At 32.7% G+C, this 19,267-nt stretch overlaps 2 protein-coding genes across 2 annotated transcripts; both read right to left on the bottom strand.

The window, feature by feature from the left end:
* Positions 1–6,590: 6,590 nt before the first annotated feature.
* On the bottom strand, positions 6,591–8,422 carry LOC107946956 (IRK-interacting protein). Its single transcript, XM_016881466.2, has 2 exons — positions 8,161–8,422; positions 6,591–8,055 (listed from the first exon to the last, which is right to left on the bottom strand). Exons 1-2 carry the CDS (start codon positions 8,248–8,250, stop codon positions 6,700–6,702), a joined length of 1,446 nt encoding a protein of 481 aa, XP_016736955.2. The 5' UTR covers positions 8,251–8,422; the 3' UTR covers positions 6,591–6,699.
* A 5,770-nt stretch (positions 8,423–14,192) lies between these two features.
* Positions 14,193–15,360, bottom strand: LOC121224326 (uncharacterized). The gene is made up of 2 exons (XM_041107407.1): positions 15,043–15,360; positions 14,193–14,953 (listed from the first exon to the last, which is right to left on the bottom strand). The coding sequence occupies exons 1-2, from the start codon at positions 15,100–15,102 to the stop codon at positions 14,360–14,362; spliced, it is 654 nt and encodes a 217-aa protein (XP_040963341.1). The 5' UTR covers positions 15,103–15,360; the 3' UTR covers positions 14,193–14,359.
* Between the last annotated feature and the right edge of the window lie 3,907 nt (positions 15,361–19,267).

Below are 19,267 nucleotides of genomic sequence, written 5' to 3'. Positions count from 1 at the left end.
GTTATTAAGAGGCAACTTTAATGCATTTATTTTTCCTGATAAAAGTTTTGATTTTTAGTGGTGGCTCAATTGGTCTCCTCTTACATGAAAGGTTTCCAAGTTATGTATTGCCAAATTGGGAGTGCTGGAATCCTTATTTTAGTCCCAAGTTTACGTGGTTTAATCATCAGAAAGATAATTTTCTTGCGAATAAAGTGCTATTAAATCCTTATTAGGTTCATCATGTGTCTCATTCTATGGTGGAATTCTTGTCTACAAGAGTTTTTTTATTATTGTATAGCAAATGTTTGGTTTAGCAAACTAGTCCACTTCCCTCCTAGCCTTTCAAATTTTTAATTTTTGGGTAAAAACAAGGAGTTTATGTCTACTGTGTAAAGTCCTGAAATGAACCAATTTTGGGTAATCCTATGTATCGACTGCTTCTTAAACACAAGGTTGTAAAAGGTGCTGAGGAGTTTTAATTACTCTCATTATGTTGGTGTTTTTTTCTAGGGTGATAATGAAAAGGAAGGAAATAGAGGATCTTTAATTAGTCTATTTATCATCAAATGTAAGTTCTGGAATGTTGAGCAAGTAGATTAAGGGCTGGTCTTTAAGACTTGGAAGAGGCGGAGAGAGGCTTTCTATAAGCAAAGAGCTAGTATTTAATGGTCAAAAGAGATCAAAACACGAAATTTTTTCACTTTATGGTTGTTGTTAAACAAAAGAATTGAAGCAATCAAGTAGAGTTTTGGTGGATGATGATGACAATCATCTTGAATCTTATGAACAAATTCCAAATGAGATTGTTAAGTTCTATGAAGGGCTTATAGATGTAGCTGATAACAGGGGTTTCAATTCAAATGCTGCAAGAGTTACTTTAGTTTTCTTTTACTGTTGATGCTAAAGAGGATTTGGTGAGAGAGTGGTCATGGCTGATGAAACTAAGGATTCAATGTTTGAACAGGGGAATGATAAATTTCCAGGTCCAGATGAGTTTACTTTGCTTTTTCTCAAATTTGTTAGTGTTAAATTTGTGTGACTTAAATTCTAAGGGATTATTTACAAGTCAAGTTAAACAAAATATATCTTCTTCTAGTATAATATATTTAGCATTTATTAGCATAACATATTTGACTTTGATTAGAATTAGATTTTTTTAACCTATAAAGAGATGTAGTCGAATCTACTCTTGTAATTATTTGAATTCAATATAGTGAATTTTTTTCTCCTCTGCCCGTGATTTTTTTCTCGAAAGTATTTCCATGTAAAAATTTGTATGTTCTTTATTTTTATTTATCTTTTTTTTGCGATATATTGTCATTACCGACATTCTATTTTTACAGTTTGAAATGTGGTTGGGGCTGATCTAGTTGATGTTGTTTCGTGTTTTTCTTTATAATGTTGGAACTTTTTCCTGCTTTTAACTCGACGACAATTGTCCTTGTTATATGTGGCTTGAATTTCCAAGCCAAAGTCAACAATTATATCTCCAATTTGGAGCACTGAAACCATGTCAGAAGTTCGCTCGCAGTCATAAGCTTTTAAACCCCTAAAAATCAAGATTTTCATGCACCAAATTGGTGCACCAAAGGCTGCAAAGAAATTTGACGTTCCGATTGTCAAGCCATATTAAATGGCTATTAACTTGAATACCATGCAAATTAGTATAAATTGGCCTTAGTTTTAAGTCATCAGACAAGTCGATTTTGAGAGTGAATTAACTAGTGAATAGCTAATTTGAGAGCAATTGTATAATAGCTGTGGGGTATCTTTTGAGTGTGAGTTGTAAACTTTTAAAGTTGTGTTTTGAGTATCAAAACACTTAAAATCTTTATCTTCTTCTTTTAGTGAAATTTATTGTCGTCTTTGCCCATAGAAGTAGTCTTTAAAATTGAACCACGTAAATTCTTGTATCCTTTTATTTATTCCTTTTCACACATTATTTCTTGTCGTGTGTACTATTTAATTCTTATAAATTTATTTGTGGTTGTATTAACAGACTTGACCTTATCCATCCTCTACAGTCCTGGTTCCTAAGACTGCTAGTCCTAATCATGTGAAACATTATAGATCCATTTCATGTTGTTCGAAGATGTATAGATGTTTCACTAAAATCATGGTGATGAGACTTACAAAGTATCTTCTTACTATGATTTCTCCAAGCCAAAGTGCCTTTGTAAAAAAAGGGAGCATTTCAGATAATATTCTTATGGCGTAGTAGTTAGTTAAAGGGTACAATAGATGTTCATTATCTTCTAGATGTGCGTTGAAAATTTATCTACAAAAGGTGTTTGATTCTCTCAGCTAGGAGTTGATGATTATTGCGGTGTTGAAAGCTATGGATGTTCCTACTTTGTTTATTCAGTGGATTAAAGTTTTCCTTACTACTCCTAGGTATTCTATTTCCATTAATGGTGGGATGAATAGTTTCTCTAAAGGCAAAAGAGGCATCGGGCAGGGAGATCTTTTTTCTCCCTATATGTTTGTGTTGTCCATGAATGTTATTTCTAAGTTTCTTGATGTTGTTGATGCTAATGGAGTTTTTCAGTTTCATCTTAAATGCCACGAGATTAAACTGACTCATCTGTGTTTTGTTGACAATCTTCTCGTTTTTTTTCTAGAGGAACTCTTGAATCCGTTGTTGGTATTTGGAGTGTTTTAAGTCCATTTTACTTGATTTCAGGTCTTCTACTTAATTCTGCCAAGAGTGAAATCTTTGCTTTTGGTATTGCCACTGGTATTATGGATGAGATCATATTTGTTACAGGTTTTACAGAGAGTAAGCTTCCTGGTCATTGCTTAGGTCTTCCCTTAGTTACTAGGGATGTGGCAGTGTAAGATTGTGCAGCCTTGATTGAAAGAGTTAGGAACAGAATCTCGAATTGGTGTGTTGGTTTTCATAGCTATGCTAGACGAATGCAAATTATTCAGTATGTTATTTTTAATATTCAAAAATTTTGGAGTAACCACTTCATTTTGCCTAAATCAGATTTGAGGAAGATTAATCAGCTTGGGAAGAGTTTTTTTTTTGTGTGTGTGTGTGTGTGTGTGTGTGTGACAGGATGTGGCTGCTAAGGGGGCTCAAATTAGTTGGAGTCATATTTTCTTCTTAAAAGCATAAGATGGTTTGGGTATGAAAGACTTGGAGAGTTGGAATAAAGCATGTAATTGAAGTTAATTCCTCAGGTGCTTACTGGTGAGGGTTCAATCTAGATTGCTTGGTTGAGGAGTTATGCTCCGAAGGATGTTTATTTTTGGTAGATGGTTCCTAGACCCAATATGAGTTGGGTTTGGAGGAAAATCCTGAAACTTCAAAGTGAACTGCTCCAATTCAGAATTTATTAATTTCAGTTTCTAAAATACGTGTTCAAAAGGATAGGGTGGTCTGGCACAAATTGGTCTGATTTCCTTTGCATATATATACCAAAGCACTGGATAGTTTGCCAACGAAAGACAGGTTACTTAAAAAGAGGAATTGATGTTGAAGATGCAAGCTGTGTGAGAGGGAAACAGAAAGTAGAAGTCATTTGTTTCTTGAATGCACTTTTTTCTAATATGATCTACAAAGAGGTACTTCTTCTTACACTTATCACGAAGCGTGCTTGGTGTGCCTATGTGTACTTGATACACGATGAGAGTAACAAAAGACAATTTAAAAGGTTGCAATTTTGTGCTGACTGAATTTTAATTTGATTGGCATCGATAGTATTATCAGTACAAGAGGACGTGAGTTCGAATGCGCTAAAGCACATTATCCTCTAATTTAAAGGTTAGAAGAAGTTATTGATAGTTATAGGCATTACATCTAAAAAAGCAAATATAACCAAACCTTATAATGAAATTGTTAAAAGAAATTGCAGTCTAGTGAAGCTGACGTGTTTTGATTGGTTAACTTTATATTTAGATTTGTAACAATTATCTACTCCTTGGATGATAATACAATTATTTATCTAACTTTTTTAAACCTTATTAATTGTATCTACACATTCATTTTATTTTCTTTTTACTTTTGAAGTTTTCTATGTTATTAATTAATTTTATGTATATTTTAATGCATTCATAAATTTGATACCGTGTTCATATTATTTGTTTTAATTATTTTCAATTGTATATATTATGTCTCAATTCGTCCATATTTAGCATAACAATGTCGTGTTTGTGTTTTTTTAATATATATAATTTTCACATATTAAAACTTAATTGTATGTATATTTTAGCACATTATGCATGTGCGTCATGTTTATATTACTTTCATTTTTCACTGGTCCATTCGTTTTCATACTAGCCAATGGAGTGCTTGTGTTATAGAAGCTTTATCGTAAAAGCCTCTCAAGGTCAAGGAGGCCCCAACAATGCATTTTTAATGTTATTATTTCTTCAGCTAAAAGTACTAAAAAAGTCTCTCGAAAATAATTCGAAAATCAATTAGGCTTTTAGTTAAAAAATGCAAGCAATTGGACCATTAATCCAAAAATAACAATTAATTGAGCCTTTTGAATTGTCACTTCCATTAAGGCCATGATGAATTGCTAAGTGCCGATATGACGGCTGATGTGGAAAATCGATGACTTGGAGTGCTTAATTGATTTTTTTTATGAGGGTTTAATTTATTTTTTAATTATTTTAGAAGGGCTTAATTGATTTTTAGGGATTATATAAAAGAATTCAAAAATAATAAAAATTTATAAAAAGAGCAATAATTTAATAATTTTTTATAACATTTAATAATTTTTTATAACTTGTATTTTATTATAATTTTATAAAAAATTATAATATTTTAGTAATTTCTAATAAATTTTAATTTTTTAATAAAAATTACTACTCATTTTTTTTGTTTTCCTACACATTATGCCCTACATCATACCATAAACCATCCTTATCAACGTGCATTGGTCATCTCTCCTCAACTAAAATCATTACTTATCACTCATCTTAAACCACCAAACTCTCAATCTATTATTTCTCAAGTGCTTTACTCAACACCCCATCTAAGTCTAGTTACCATCATACTTCAAGCTATCCCATTAAAATCTAATTGAAACCTTCAAAATAAAAAATATATATACAATTTCCTTATATATTTTTAAAATTTTTACAACTTTTTATACTTTCAAAAAGTTCTTATAACTTTTTATTAATTTTTATAGATTTTTTATCATTTTAATTATTTTTATATAATTTTCTATCATTTCTAATTTTTTATCATTATTTCATAACATATTAATAATGTTTTATAAAATTTAATAGTTTTTATATTTTTTTAAAACTTTATGATAGTTAATAATTTTGATAGATTTTCTATAATTTTCAAAAAAAAATTATAATATTTTTATAGCTTTTAACTAAAAATTTTATATTTTCGTTTTTCATTTTAGTTATTTTTATATAATTTTCTATAATTTCTAAAATATTTTAATATTTTAAAAAATATATAATTTATTGAGAAACTTCATATAATCCTTAAAAATCAATTAAGCTCTCCTAAAATAATTAAAAATCAATTAAGCCCTCCTAAAATAAAGAAAATTAATTAAGCTCTTCACATCAACATTTTCCCATGTTAGCCGCCACGTTAGCACTTTATAGTCCATCAAGGACTTTAACAGAAATAACAATTCGAAGGATCCAATTGATTACAATTTTTAATCAGAGGCCCAATTAATTTTCGAATTATTTTTGAAAGGCTTTTTTAGTACTTTAGCTTATATCCTTTTATGTAGAATTGGTACTAAATTACCACAATGTTAATGGTCTAATGGTAAATGATTTATGAGGGTTCCAACTCCAATTCTGGTCTTATGCCTAATGTTACAATCTGCAGATCAAAACTCGTGACAAATGCACACAGAACGTATTATAGAGGTCAAGTGATTAAATACAGTGCATTTGATCACCTTGTACTAATCTGATTTATAGAACAAGTGAAAAAACTCAGCTACTTGAAGTTTTTGTGGCCTAATGGAACACTCTAATAAAACTAAAGTTACCATGGTAAATATTGTGGATAAACTTTAATATCGATTGTCAATATAATTTAAATTGTATCCTTGAATCTAGAGTAGCTCAATTATAAATAGAATTGTTTCCTTCTTCTTCTTCTTTTTGTTACGTAAGAAGGACAAGAGAAGAGAAGAGAAGAGGTAAATGGATTATATAACTTAAGCTCAATGTTCACCCTATTAAGATATAATTCTAAATTGCTTTTGACCATGGAGTATGGACAAACAACAGACCCCAAATCACAGCCAGATAGAAAATAAACAAAGGATGTTTCAAATAGGGAATAATCTACTCTTTCACCTCTTGCTCTCTGCATCACTAGAGACAATGCCCTTCAAACATTGTGTTGAGTGGTCTTCAACTCTTTGTCCTAACCTTACCTCCACCTTAAATAGTTAATAATTTTGGGATTGGAAGTTTTCTTAAAACAATATATCTTGAAATATCCAGACACAGTTCTGGCTGGAAATTTGGCAGTACCCATATCCCGATTTCCATGGAGAGAAGGGAATTTGGAATTGGACAATAAACTGACCATTAACTGATACTATTAAACAAACAAACAAACAGTGGAAGATCCAAAAGCCTCATCCAATCCACATGTGCCATTGGTTTTCAACTTTGCTCTTTCTTTTTCATATCATGAGATAATTTATGCTATCACATTACCATAATTAGCACCAAAATATTACAAAGTGCAAAAGTAAATTCACAACACTAAGGGGATGGGGTTAAGCCCTTATTGATTAAACTAGTATCCAGGTTGTTGTAGTACCTGCAAATAACCTTGCATTTGATTACGTTCCCATAGACATAGAAACCTGGTGTGATCATGATCCGAACCATGCTCGGAACCAGTTTCATGGCTCTTTCACCACCCATGTCCTCCATGTATAGTGAATCAAACCTTACCCCTTTATCCACCCTGAAGATTGGTAAGCCAGGGTGCACCGAGTTGGCCAAAAGGTGCACCAACCACACACTCTTTGACGCAACAAAAAAGGCTTGCAACAATGGCTCCGGCCAAGCTCTGGTCCATCCCAACATAGCCACGATCTCACTCATTTTCCTGTCACAAAACTTGCTGAACTCCTCGCTGAAATATCTCGTCCCTTTATTCAGGACCTCCTCCCATGTTAAACCTTGTAAGTTATTGAAAGACCCGTAATTGGCTTCACAACGATCGATGGGGTTCAATATGTGGTTCACAGCATTCTTCCGAAACCCAACGGATTCGAAATCTTCGAAGAAAGCATTGCTCAACAAAGCTTCGAGATAAAGAAGAAGGCTTTTGGGGTTCTTCGAGTGGGAAACCTTTATATCATAAGGTTGTAATAGCAGAGATATCCTCTCACAAACTTTGCTACCCATGTGCCTTAATTGCATGCTGAGTGATCTACTTAAAAGTCTGATGGAAGACCTAGCTTCAGAGACAGAGATCAAGAATTGTTGAATCACTTTTTCATTAGCTCTAATGACCCTATCTTGATGAGGATGATGAGCTTTACCCATTCTATAAGGAGACTTGCTGTTACATTCACCCAGACCTGACTTCAAATTATGACAGTCAACTTCAAGCTTGTCAAGCTTCTTCTCAAGCTCAGCCATGGAGTGCTTCAACCTCGAAGCTTCCAGCAGTGCTTCATCTCTCTTTCTTGTAGCTTGAATAAGTTTGTGTGTGAGTTCAGCGACAGCAATTCTCCACTGCTCTTCTCTGGATGTAAACACATCAGTTGATTTGGGACTCTTTCTTGTTAAAGAATGGAAAATGGACTTGAATATCCCATTAGGACTTGCCATGGAAAAGGAATGCTTGTTAACTCCATTGTTGTTGTCTAAAGGAACCACGGAGATCTTCTCCCTGGAGTGAGGCCTGCACTTGTTGCAAGAAACAGAGCCATCTTCACCATCACCACCATTTCCAGCAGACTCGTGACGTTTCCTGGCGTTGGATTTTGCAGTGGTTTTAGCATGGAGGGGCGTTGCGAAGTGCTTTGGGGTCACCGCTTTGTCCCTGCATACGTTTGGGGTAGTACCACCATCTTCTTGTCCCTCCCTTTCACATTCTTGAATCTGTTCCACAAACCAAAAAGAAAATCAAACTACTTCATCAGCCAAAACGAGGAACCTTTAAGAAAATACCCAAATAATGATAAGAAAATGAAAAAAGGAACTTACTGGAGTGAAAAAAGGGGACTGATGAGGTGGAGGAGGAGATTTAGAGGAAGAAGCAGAACAAGAAGATGAAGGAGAAGAAGAAGGAGCCATGTTTTCTCTTTTGGGTTTGTCATCTCATGTTTCAGTCTCTTTTATTTGGTTGTTACTGATTATAATATCCATGAAAGCTACAATCCAAATAAGTACAGATAAAATCCGAAAAGATGACCTTAGTTGATAACCTAAAACTACATTTAACCATTTATCAATTACCTTAAAAGCTTGATTGCCAGGAACGATAGAATTCTTGTAATAAAAGCAAGTCATGAGGGGTGGTCCCATGCAGCCAACTACAACGGATCCAAACACCCTATACCTATAGCCAAACTCCAAGATCAATATCATATTTATTCCCTTCTATTATTTTCTCCTTTTGTCTCATTTTGATTTTTAATTAATTAAAATATTTAAAATTGACCTTAAGAATATAAACTATGACCATTTTTGTTGAGAGAAAATAGAGTATTATTGTAGAGTAAATATTTGGTAGTAGTGCTTTAGCTTTAGCTTTAGCATTGATGTAGCGGTACTTGTGTAAGTGTCAGAGCCAACGAATTAATTAGTTGATCCTCACCTTATCTGTATCTCAAGCCATCTAAGTTTACATTAACTTATTTATTTTTTAATTAACTGGACAGTTTTTGTACTAACTACATCAACTCATTTTAAATTGTATTACGTTTGCTACAGAAACTAAAGGAAGAAACATCCTAAAATCACCATGTACTATATAACTTGTATAATGGGAAAGAAACAGTGAAAAACACACACTAGGGAGTAGTTAAGGCATTCACAATGGGACCAATAGGAACATAATCTTTCTCAAATTTATCAAAGAGGAAGTAAAAAGAAAACAGTAGGCTCCTATATGAAGTCATCAACAATCTCGATAACATTTATTACAGTCTTTGTGAAGATGTTGTCACATTTAAGACCCTCTTAAATTCCCCCATCTACTTCCTAAAATCTTCAACTACCTTCATTAATTGACTGGTATCCCATATGTGGACCTGGTCTGCAATTCACCACGTACCAACTAGGTCGCCGCCCGGGCCCCGTTGTGGAGCTCATCAGTCTTGCATGTGAGCTCATGGGAAGAAATAAATAGATGAGACAATGGGATTATATAGAGACTGATAGGGAGTGGTGAGGTGATGTGGTCCTTGGCCTACCCAGCTAGCTAGGCTGACTGATAATGACGGAGTCAGCCAACAAAAGTTTGGAGCCGCTGACTTGGTTGTTGTGTCCTAGTTTTATGTCTTTTGTATGGAAATCACGTGTACGTGTCTACATTCGTTTTTCCCTCTCCTCTGCAGCTGGAGCTGGTTTCTTCTGCTGTGCCTTTGATGGCCAATTGGTGCGGTTTTTTGGTCTATACATGCTGGGGTGAAATGAAGTATTGAACAATGGGAATATTATATTCTAAGGCTTCTAATAAGGTGCTAAACTTTAGAAGGATAATGGTGTAATGCCAGCAGTTCTCATAGTGGACTAATTTGCTATGGAAATTTAAGAGTAGCATTAAAAGGGACATTGTATTTAATGTAGGAGCAACTAGGATATATATAATTGATGCCAATAAATGGTTAAAAGAATGTTAGAACTCGGATGTTTAAAACATAGATTAAACAGTCTTGAAATTGGAGTACGAGGTCTGGGAGAATTAAGAGAAAACATGGAGCATGCGAGAGTTTCAATGAAAATCTCAACACAGTTAAAAATGGACTTGTGATTAAGGGAGCATTTCAGGGTTGGGTTAATGTAGGCCCAGTAAGAATTTGAAGCCCTTATTCTTCACTTTGTTCGCTGCTTCTGCTCACAACAAAAATGTATTGAATGAAATTATTAGGTAAACACCTCCTCAAGTAGTTTTTAATAATTTATATTAAAACTGATATTTAGGTTTGGTTTTGTATTGTTTTTAAAATGTCTTTTGAGAAATGTAGTTTTAGACCTCAAGTATTTAATATTATTGTAAAAATAGTGTGATAAAAGGCTAAAATATTAATTTTAGATATGATTTTGTAAAGTAAATTTAATGTATGTACATATTTTTTTATATTTTTCACGTCTGTTTAGAGTTAATATTCGACGTTAGTAGTTGTTTCTTCCAACAAAGTCGTCTCTAAGGTCTGAACTCCAATCCTTAAGGAGACCAACCCTAGACACAACTCCAGCCACCTCTGCTTGAAGTAGGGAGAGGAATGAGAGTGATTGGAGGAGCCCATACAAGTAGGGTTGTTGTATCCACATCCAGCAAGTCCATCAGCGAGGAGCAAAGCCAAGGCCAAGATCAAATGAGAGGTCATCGTTGTCACAACGGAGCTCATCGGGCACATCGATTAATCCAAAGCCTTCTAGAGGGTATCAACAATTAAATTTATTGTAACGATTCGGTTTTTAATAATATCAAAAAATTTGGTTTCAAGGCTGGATTTCTTAAATTGAATTAGCCGAAATTTTGAACCGAATAATTATATATTGAATACGAAATTATAGGGTCGAATTATTAAATGAAATTAAATTAGATCAGTTGTTAATTAAAGTGCAGAGACTAAATTGCGAGGTGAACCAAACGAATAAATTTGATTAAGTTTTGAACAGGTCCTTGTTTAGTAATTAAACTTGTCCTTAAAGTAAATTAACCCATAATTAATCAATGGTTAGTGGCAAGTCATGATCATTGCGGTCCATTAGCACTAACCATATCTTAATTGGCTTTTAACCATTGATTAATAAGGGTTTACTTTTGTTTAATATAAATTATATGGTAGTGGGAAAGAGAAACAAAAAAGAAAACTTTCCTTATTCTTTTCTTCCTCGCGTGAAAGCTAGGAGCGGGAAGAAAGAAATTTTGTTTAGTTCTTCCCCATTGCCGAACCAAAAATCTAGAGGGAAGAAAATTTTCTCCTTTAAATTCTTGATGGACTCTTAATTTCCATTGTTGGATGTGTTAGGAACTTGGATGTTAAGAGATTAGATTTATGCATGTTAAAGGTTAGTTAGTTTATGGTAAGAGTATGTTAGAAATGTGGTAGAAAGTATAGAATCGAGCTTGAATCAAATTTGAATCACTTGTTATTAGGGACTTAATTGTAAAAGATAAAAATTTAAAGTTTAGTAATGAGAAATGATAAAACAAGGTCTCTATATTATATTTATAAATTCAAATATAAATTTGATCAGGTAAATGGTGAGAAATAAGCATGACAGATATTAGTGATTTGAGGGATCAAGTTAAAATAAATGCTTTCATGTTTAAACTGTTGTAATTTATATTCGATATGTTTAATTATCGTAATTGAATTTATCGAACATAGTTAACGACAATATTAAAACATAAAGGGACAAAAGCGAATACAACAATCTCGGTTTGCGCTAGCACACTTCGTTTTCTTTAATCTAATTACTAAGTAGTTAATAAAAAGGGGTAGTTGTACTTTGATGGATTTGAATGTGAAAAGTTAAATATTAATAGTTAAATGGTGATAGATTAATAGAAAATATAATTGCTAGGTGAATGTGATGATTTTAGATGAATGTGATGGAAAGGTAAATACGCTATGCTTTAAGTAGAATATAAAGTAGCATGACGAATTTAATTTGATTGATATTATTATTGAAATGAATTCTACGATGTTGAGTTTAAATGAATATATTAGTTTTTGTTGAAATAAAGTATTTATATGATTAATTATATTAAAAAAGATTTATTTTTTAATTGGTAATTGGAAGGTTAAGTTGCGCACTTATAATTTCACTTCAATTTATACTTTGGTTCAAGGTAATCTAATCGAACAATATTTCTGTCAAACATGATTCAAGGTACGTATGTACTTGACTATTGATACGATCAAAAAATGCTTGAAATATGTATATAAGAGATTGCATTGTGATGCTCTGTATACAGCGAAAATGATTTGGTTTATGCCCAATTGTGTATTCATGGTAATAATGATATCAAAAGGTTATTTATGTTATATGGTTGAATGTGAATATGACTTTATTATATATGGTGAAGGAAAATGTCCTATCAACAATATCGGATAGAGTTACGAGTACAATTGGTATACCATAGGGTCTGTTTTAATAGGTGAGATATCTAACGTTGGGTGCATATTATATTGTGATGGTTCTCTAATATTCTGGGAGTAAAAAATGTATCACTAGCTCAAATACCTTAGGGGTACGAGCGTATTTTGGTGTGGTTGGCGGAATAGGTGCATTTATACCTGACTAGCACTTTGGTGCGTATAATGGTGTGTTGGTGGATTGATCCATGTATCCATCCTCAAATCTGAGTCAATTAATAAGGGTTGTGCTGATAATTAAATATACGTGTAATGTAATGGTTAATGGTTAAGGAGTAAACATGAAGGATGGATTATGCAAAATGATGTGCTAATACTTTGAGGGTGCGTTGATATACTGGACAATCAAATGTATTAAATGAATGTCCCAAGGGTGATTACAAGTCGGTTGACATGAAAACTTACCTGATTTATAGCTTTGATAGTTTGCTCATTATTATGTAATAAGATGATTTCTAAACATGTTACTAAGCTTGATTTCATAGTTTTATTGTTTTTCAGATTATGGTATCATCACTGAGTATACATTACTCAGCGTACAATTTATTTATTTATGTGTATAGGATGCGTACAAGTTCAGTAGATTAAAGTTGAAAGCATTCGAGACTCAATGACTCGACTCAGACTAAGTTTATGCTCGTTTTGTATGTATATAGTTTATAGCATTTACCTAGGTGTGTCTTATAATTTATGGCCTAATTTGATGGTTTTGGTATGTATTGGTAATTTGACTCATAATGCCTTCAACGCTTGAATTAGTAAGTTGATATGAGCAACCGTGGTTGGAGATATGAGCGGCGTCGGCTCGACAGCTGAGCGGCCGCTCATAGAGAGGCCAAGACAGCAAAAAGAGGCAAGAGAAAAGGGGATACAGGGAGTTTCGAAGCCTAAAGTTATATAGGAAAACGCACTTGCTTCAATTTATCGATAAGGTGATGGTGTTCTTTTTTCCTATTGTAAAATACACTTACTTTTATAGTTTAAGAATAATTAATTTTTTTTTAAATATCAAAGTGAAAATTTGTGTATAGTACAAGAGAATAACAAATAGATATTAAGCAATAAAAATAATTACAAGGCAAAATTGTCAGGTTGTCCTAACATCACTCTGAGTGTTGCTATTAAATGTTGCAACATACTGTGTAATGTTCAGTGTCTCGACAGTTTGCAATAAAGATGCAATTCAACATATCTTGTTTACTGAGACATGATCTTTTGTTTGCGATTGTATGATATGTAGCTGATCTTTTAATATTTGGCGACATAACCATCTTCATCATTGTCCTCTTTACTTGAACCAAACATGAAATCTTTGATGCTGCCGCAGTAAACAAAAGATCAGAAAAAAGAAGAAAATTGCAAAGATGTAAGAGTTGTTCACATTTACAAGTGGACACTGCCACCTGCTTTGGCTGCTTTGTGATTCCGTGTTGTTTTGGAGACAACCATATGAGGGTGGTTTCTCCCCTCTTTTTTTCAATGATATTTGTGATTGGATCTAGATTACTGTTTATTTGTGCTTCCATTCTCTTACATGGGCTGCAGTAGGAAGGAGAAGCAAAATTACCTCGAAAACAAACAAGGCCCTTTCAGACAAGAAAGCCTTCGTTAAAGGTGTCTGAACATCAAATCAGTCATGAAGTAGACAGTTAAGGGAGCTTAAAGGAGTGTTTTGTCCTTATTTCTTGTTAAAACTTGTTTGCGGTTATACTCTCTTGTTGTAATTATAACCAACATACGCTGCTGTGGTACATCAAATCAGTCGTGGATAATATGTGTAGATTAAACTGGTTCTTACAGGAAACAAGGTTGTGATTCTTCAATTCTCACAAAATCATATTATCAAAAAGAAAAGGAAATTGGTAAACAGATTGTTTAAAATAGAAAATATGCTACAAAATCTCCATCAAAGCAGGTGATTGTATTTGGAAACTTGTTCTAAACAATTTTCAGGTTCAAATTCTTATAAAAGTCAATAGTCAAGATCAAGAAAGTTGAAACAAATATACATATACAAATTATGCTTTTCTTCTTCTTCTTCTTTTTTCTTCTAGAAATACAAGATTGTTCTATTTTCGTATGACATGTTCTTCCCCAGATTGACGATCAACATGTTTGATCCACCGCCTTTGGACTTTGCCTGAACCTGAATTTCCCCCACTGGTGGCTATATGTGCGATGTCCAAGCCTTTCCCTACCGGAAGAAACACAGAACGGACAAGCCGTCGTGAACCATCATCGATCACGCTTCTCCATTTGAAACTGGAACCATTTTTGGAACTAGCGTTCTTGCATATAAGAACTGCCCCTCGGTTACTCAGTTTCGCTAGCCTTAATACCCTGGAAAAGTCCCTTCGCTGACTATCCACCACCATGAAATCTATGCCGTTTAACCGATTCATTGCTTCCTCAGGTTCCCCGACGATGACTTCGGGCGGTGACATACCGGCTTCTTCTAAGGCCTCGACGTATTCTAATCTTGATCTTTCGTCGGGGACTATAGATACATGTCTTCCATTTGTATGGCTGCTAGCAACGGCCAGGCCAACGCTTGTCGCGGTAGCGCCACCCTGTGACCATGTCTCCACAATGAATCTCGCGTTCCAGCCGGCTGCCATGGCTGAAACAAGCTCTGCTACACCAGATTCATGATGAAGTTCACACTACAAACCCAATAACAAAAAAAAAAAACCCAACATCAATCAAATGAATTTTAAAAAACCCCAAAAAAAACAATTTGATTAATGCTTACATATTTAACAGTATCGATATAAGCCTTGGATGCTGTCTCCGGAGACCAAACTAGCTTCATTTTTTTTCTGTTTGTATTTCGTTTTCTCTCCTGTTAGCGTATTGAAGTTGTGCTTTTCTTGTTTGACAAGCTGAAATGAAAAGTTTGGTGGTGTGGGCTGCCTTATATTGCAGACAAAAATTTTTAAAAAATTAAAGTAATGGGAAACTGATTGGATTTTGTTGTGTTGGGAGGGGCGTTGACAATGTGGCCCTGACGAATCCAACGTGTGGCGGATTAGGATTTCTGTGGATTAGTATTAATGTGTTTTTTTCCCCAATGACTGATATGGAAAAACCTGGTTTTTAATAGGATATTTCAAATGTCAAGTTCGTTAAATAATTTCTTAAAATACCCATGATGTTCCACCCTAATTACAACGAAAAGATAAGGGCTTACTTGTGCTCTCCAACTTGCTAATTAAGATATAATTACACATCTAATTAAGTTGGGGGAATTTATCCTAAACTTTTAAGCTAATGCTAGCCTGTTTGGCTTTAATCAACTTGCCCAACTCCCTCTTCTCAATATTTACTATAACTAAACTTTGAATCTTTAATGCCATTATTTATGCTTCTAGCAATCAACCCACTTTTATATTTTATATGCAATTTTGACATTCATGCTAATGCTTTTCTAAGAAATGTTAATTAAAGTGTATATCTAATAAATTATTTTTTTTTAAAAATTACATGTTTATTGAGTCACGAGTGTAATTTTACGTATTTTTCATTTGATTTAAAATTGTAAAAAAGATAACATATATTTAAAAATATAAATATAAATATATAATTAATAATTTATATTTTAATTTAATAAAAAAGAATGACTGCATAATCGTCGGATCCAATAAAATATATTAAATATCTTCTTCAAGTGGGTTTAATTTAGAAGGTGAAAAGGAATGGCTGGGGAGGGGGAGGGGGGTCCAAACGAAACATCCAGAAGAAGATGAAGGGAAAAGTCAAACTGAAAATGGGTTTCCGTATAACGTTATTTCCGTCCGTCCGTATGAGCCAAAGACCGCCGTACCGTATTAATCCCCTGCGGCTGACTGGCTGGCTAGGCTCAGTTCCGGCACCTCTTAAATTTGACTCAGTGAGTCCAATCCATGCGCGTTTTGACTTTTTCGGCGGTTTGTTTGCCACCACCCACCCAAAAAAAAATGCAACTCAGCCCTGATGTGGAAATAATGATGGGTTAGGGTCGGAGTTGGGTTCCATTAAAAAGAAAAGAAAGAAATTCAACGATCATTGGTGATTTGCTTGAGTTTCACTGATTATTTTAAGCCATTAAACTAGGTTTAGAATAAGCATTTCCCAGGTCAAAAACGGGATATGAATTAGTTTAATCAGATAATGCCTGCTGGTAACGAATATTGTTTTCTTCTCTTTGAAGGCAGTCTTTCATAAAATCAAGAATATCGAATTAATCAAATATTATTCGTCTTCAAATCGAAACAGTGTTCAACCTATGGCATAGTATTTCGTATCAATACTTAATATCATGTTAGCTCACAAATTCTCTAAAATATTTGCTACCATTCTTTTTTCATGGCTTCTACTAATTTATCATTTTTTAATTTGTTGATTTCGGATAACAACGGATTAGTTTCATCATTTTACGGATGATTTAACTCTTCAATCTATTTTATACTATTTATTCATTTTTTAAAAATTTAAGTATATATAAATTTTGATTTAAGGTGCAATACCAACTTCGATTTTTTATAATTTTATAAAAAAAATTATTTCATTCCATTTTCATAAATATTTAACAATATTATCAATTTATACTTTAAAAAATGCACTAATATTCAACATATACAAATCCAACTCCAACACTTCATTGGGATTGCATTTCCTGAAATAAATACCTTTTAAGATGTTTTGCAGTATTAGTGGTTTACAGTTAGTATTTAGTATATTGGAAGTGTTTCTTTTTTTTTATTCTACAAATAGTTTTAAAAAATTGTCATGTATATTTTTTAAAAATTATTTGGTCCACTGTTAATTGAGTTTTTAGACTCCACAGGTAGAATGAAGAGGTTGACAAATGTCCCATTCGAATATAATCAAATACTAAAAAACACATGACAGTTTTTAAAATTACATATAAAATAAAAAAATACACTATTAATGTACCAAATATTCACCTTTCAATAATAGGGTTTTTAATTTAAAAAATATACATCTAAACATGCGTTTTAAAAAATGAATGTGATACAAGGTAAGTATATATAAAAAAAAAGTCTATATATAAAGCAACTTTTTAATTCACTTAACAAAAAAAAATCAGTACAAAAATATTTTTTTTGTATTTTATATATTTTAAAATTATATAAAAATTAATATGGGCGGACTGGGTCAGGCCCAAGTTTTAACATTTTTATCCGGTCAAGCTTGAGTAAAATTTTAAACCTATTTTTTGGGCCGGACTCGAGCCTAACAAACGGGCCTAAATTTTTAGTTGAGCACGACCCAATCCATGCAAACCTCTAATACGTAAATGGTCGTTTTTGTTTTCTTACGTAAGGCGGTGAAAATTTAAGCACATATTTTATTTTAATTTATCTTAATGAATAGTTGTTATTCTATTGATTTTACTGTTGAATATTGGCAATATCCCACATTAGGAAAAGATAGAAATGGAGGGGGTTTGGTTTGTTATATATAGAACCCCTCCCCCTTTGGTTGTATTACCCCAAAATCTTCTCCTTTGTAATATTTCTAGAAGAAATATTAATTTGGTAGTGTCCGAGGACGTAAGCTAAATTGGCCGAACCTCGTTAAAACTCTGGTATTTTATTTCTTATTTGTTTGCTTTTATTTAATAGCTTTATGTTGGTTATATTTATTTAGTTATTATTGCTATAAATATCTAAGTGAGTTCTGTCTAGTTGTTGGGTTTTAAGCGGGACCATTTGTGACCCCTCCAATTTAACTGGGAATTTTCTTAGTATAATTGTTGGCATAATAATTATCTAAATATTTCTGATAATATTGTTATTAATATTATCGTCGCTTCCGCAACATTTACAACTCAATATTTACAAGCTTTATAGAAGCTAAACAAATTTTTAATAAATAAAATAAGGTAACATGTTTTCATAGTGTCAGCAGAAATTTTTATTTTGGTCTGAGTATGTTTACTCTCTTTTAAATTTATATCATTGGACATAAGAATATTTATGGTGAACAAAGTATCTATGTCTTTTAATAGTTTATATAAGATTTTTAAAAGAAGTTACCAAAAAACATAAGGGTTAATATAATTTTTTTACTTTTGAACTTGATAATTAAATTCACTTTGATACATGTATCTTTTTTGTCCACTTCGATATATGAATTTGATTTATATTAAGGTGTGATGACGTAAATTTATGATGTTATGTCACATTATCATCTGAAAATTTTAAAAATATATATTTCTTTTTTTTCTTATATATAGTTTTCAAATGATGACATGACATAATTTCACAATATCATATTATCAAATTTTTACCTAAACCCTAATTTAACAAAAAAAAAACCATTAACCAATGCTATAAAAGAATATTTACCATTTTGGTTTCAAAGATAAATATATTTTTTATCTTTTATTTCCTCACATCGTGGCTTCACGCAAACTATACATTTGAAGTCACGAAAATTAATTTTCAACTAGATAAATATATAAATCTTTTGGGATAATATATATAAAGGTATTTAAACATTTAATTTTTTTTGACCTGTAACTAAACTTGACAACTGTGAATTAATTTGGTATTTCTTTTAGGTAGCATTGATGTCCTTTCATTGATTCCTCCTAAATTGCATTGATTTATCCTAAAGATTTTATTTCAATTGGAATTTAGTTATTCATCATGTATGAGGATCCCCGCTAAGCATCCGTGCCTGAATGGTTAAAGCGCCCAACTCATAATTGACGAATTCGTAGGTTCAATTCCTACTGAATGCACGCCAATGGGACCCTCCAATAAGTCTATTGGGATTGGCTTTGTATCGATGAAATCTCATCATCTATACATAACGAATTGGTGTGGTATATTCATATCATAACATATGAACAGTAAGAACTAGCATTCTTATTGAGACTCGAACTCATAGGGAAGAAAATAGATTTATGGATGGAATCAAACATGTAGTAGTTACAGACAAAAGTATTCGGTTATTTGTGAAAAATC

The sequence above is a fragment of the Gossypium hirsutum genome, chromosome D12 (genome assembly GCF_007990345.1).
Source record: "Gossypium hirsutum isolate 1008001.06 chromosome D12, Gossypium_hirsutum_v2.1, whole genome shotgun sequence".
NCBI classification, from domain to species: domain Eukaryota; kingdom Viridiplantae; phylum Streptophyta; class Magnoliopsida; order Malvales; family Malvaceae; genus Gossypium; species Gossypium hirsutum.
This window is presented reverse-complemented; position numbering and strand designations above follow the sequence as displayed.

What these genes read in the sequence shown, in the direction of transcription:
- LOC107946956 (XM_016881466.2), bottom strand. Translation starts at nt 8,250, where the DNA reads ATGGCTCCTTCTTCTTCTCCTTCATCTTCTTGTTCTGCTTCTTCCTCT. An exon ending in AGTCCCCTTTTTTCACTCCA is followed by an intron (nt 8,056 to 8,160) that starts GTAAGTTCCTTT and finishes TTTGTGGAACAG; the next exon opens with ATTCAAGAATGTGAAAGGGA.
- LOC121224326 (XM_041107407.1), bottom strand. Translation starts at nt 15,102, where the DNA reads ATGAAGCTAGTTTGGTCTCCGGAGACAGCATCCAAGGCTTATATCGAT. An exon ending in ATATCGATACTGTTAAATAT is followed by an intron (nt 14,954 to 15,042) that starts GTAAGCATTAAT and finishes TTGGGTTTGTAG; the next exon opens with TGTGAACTTCATCATGAATC.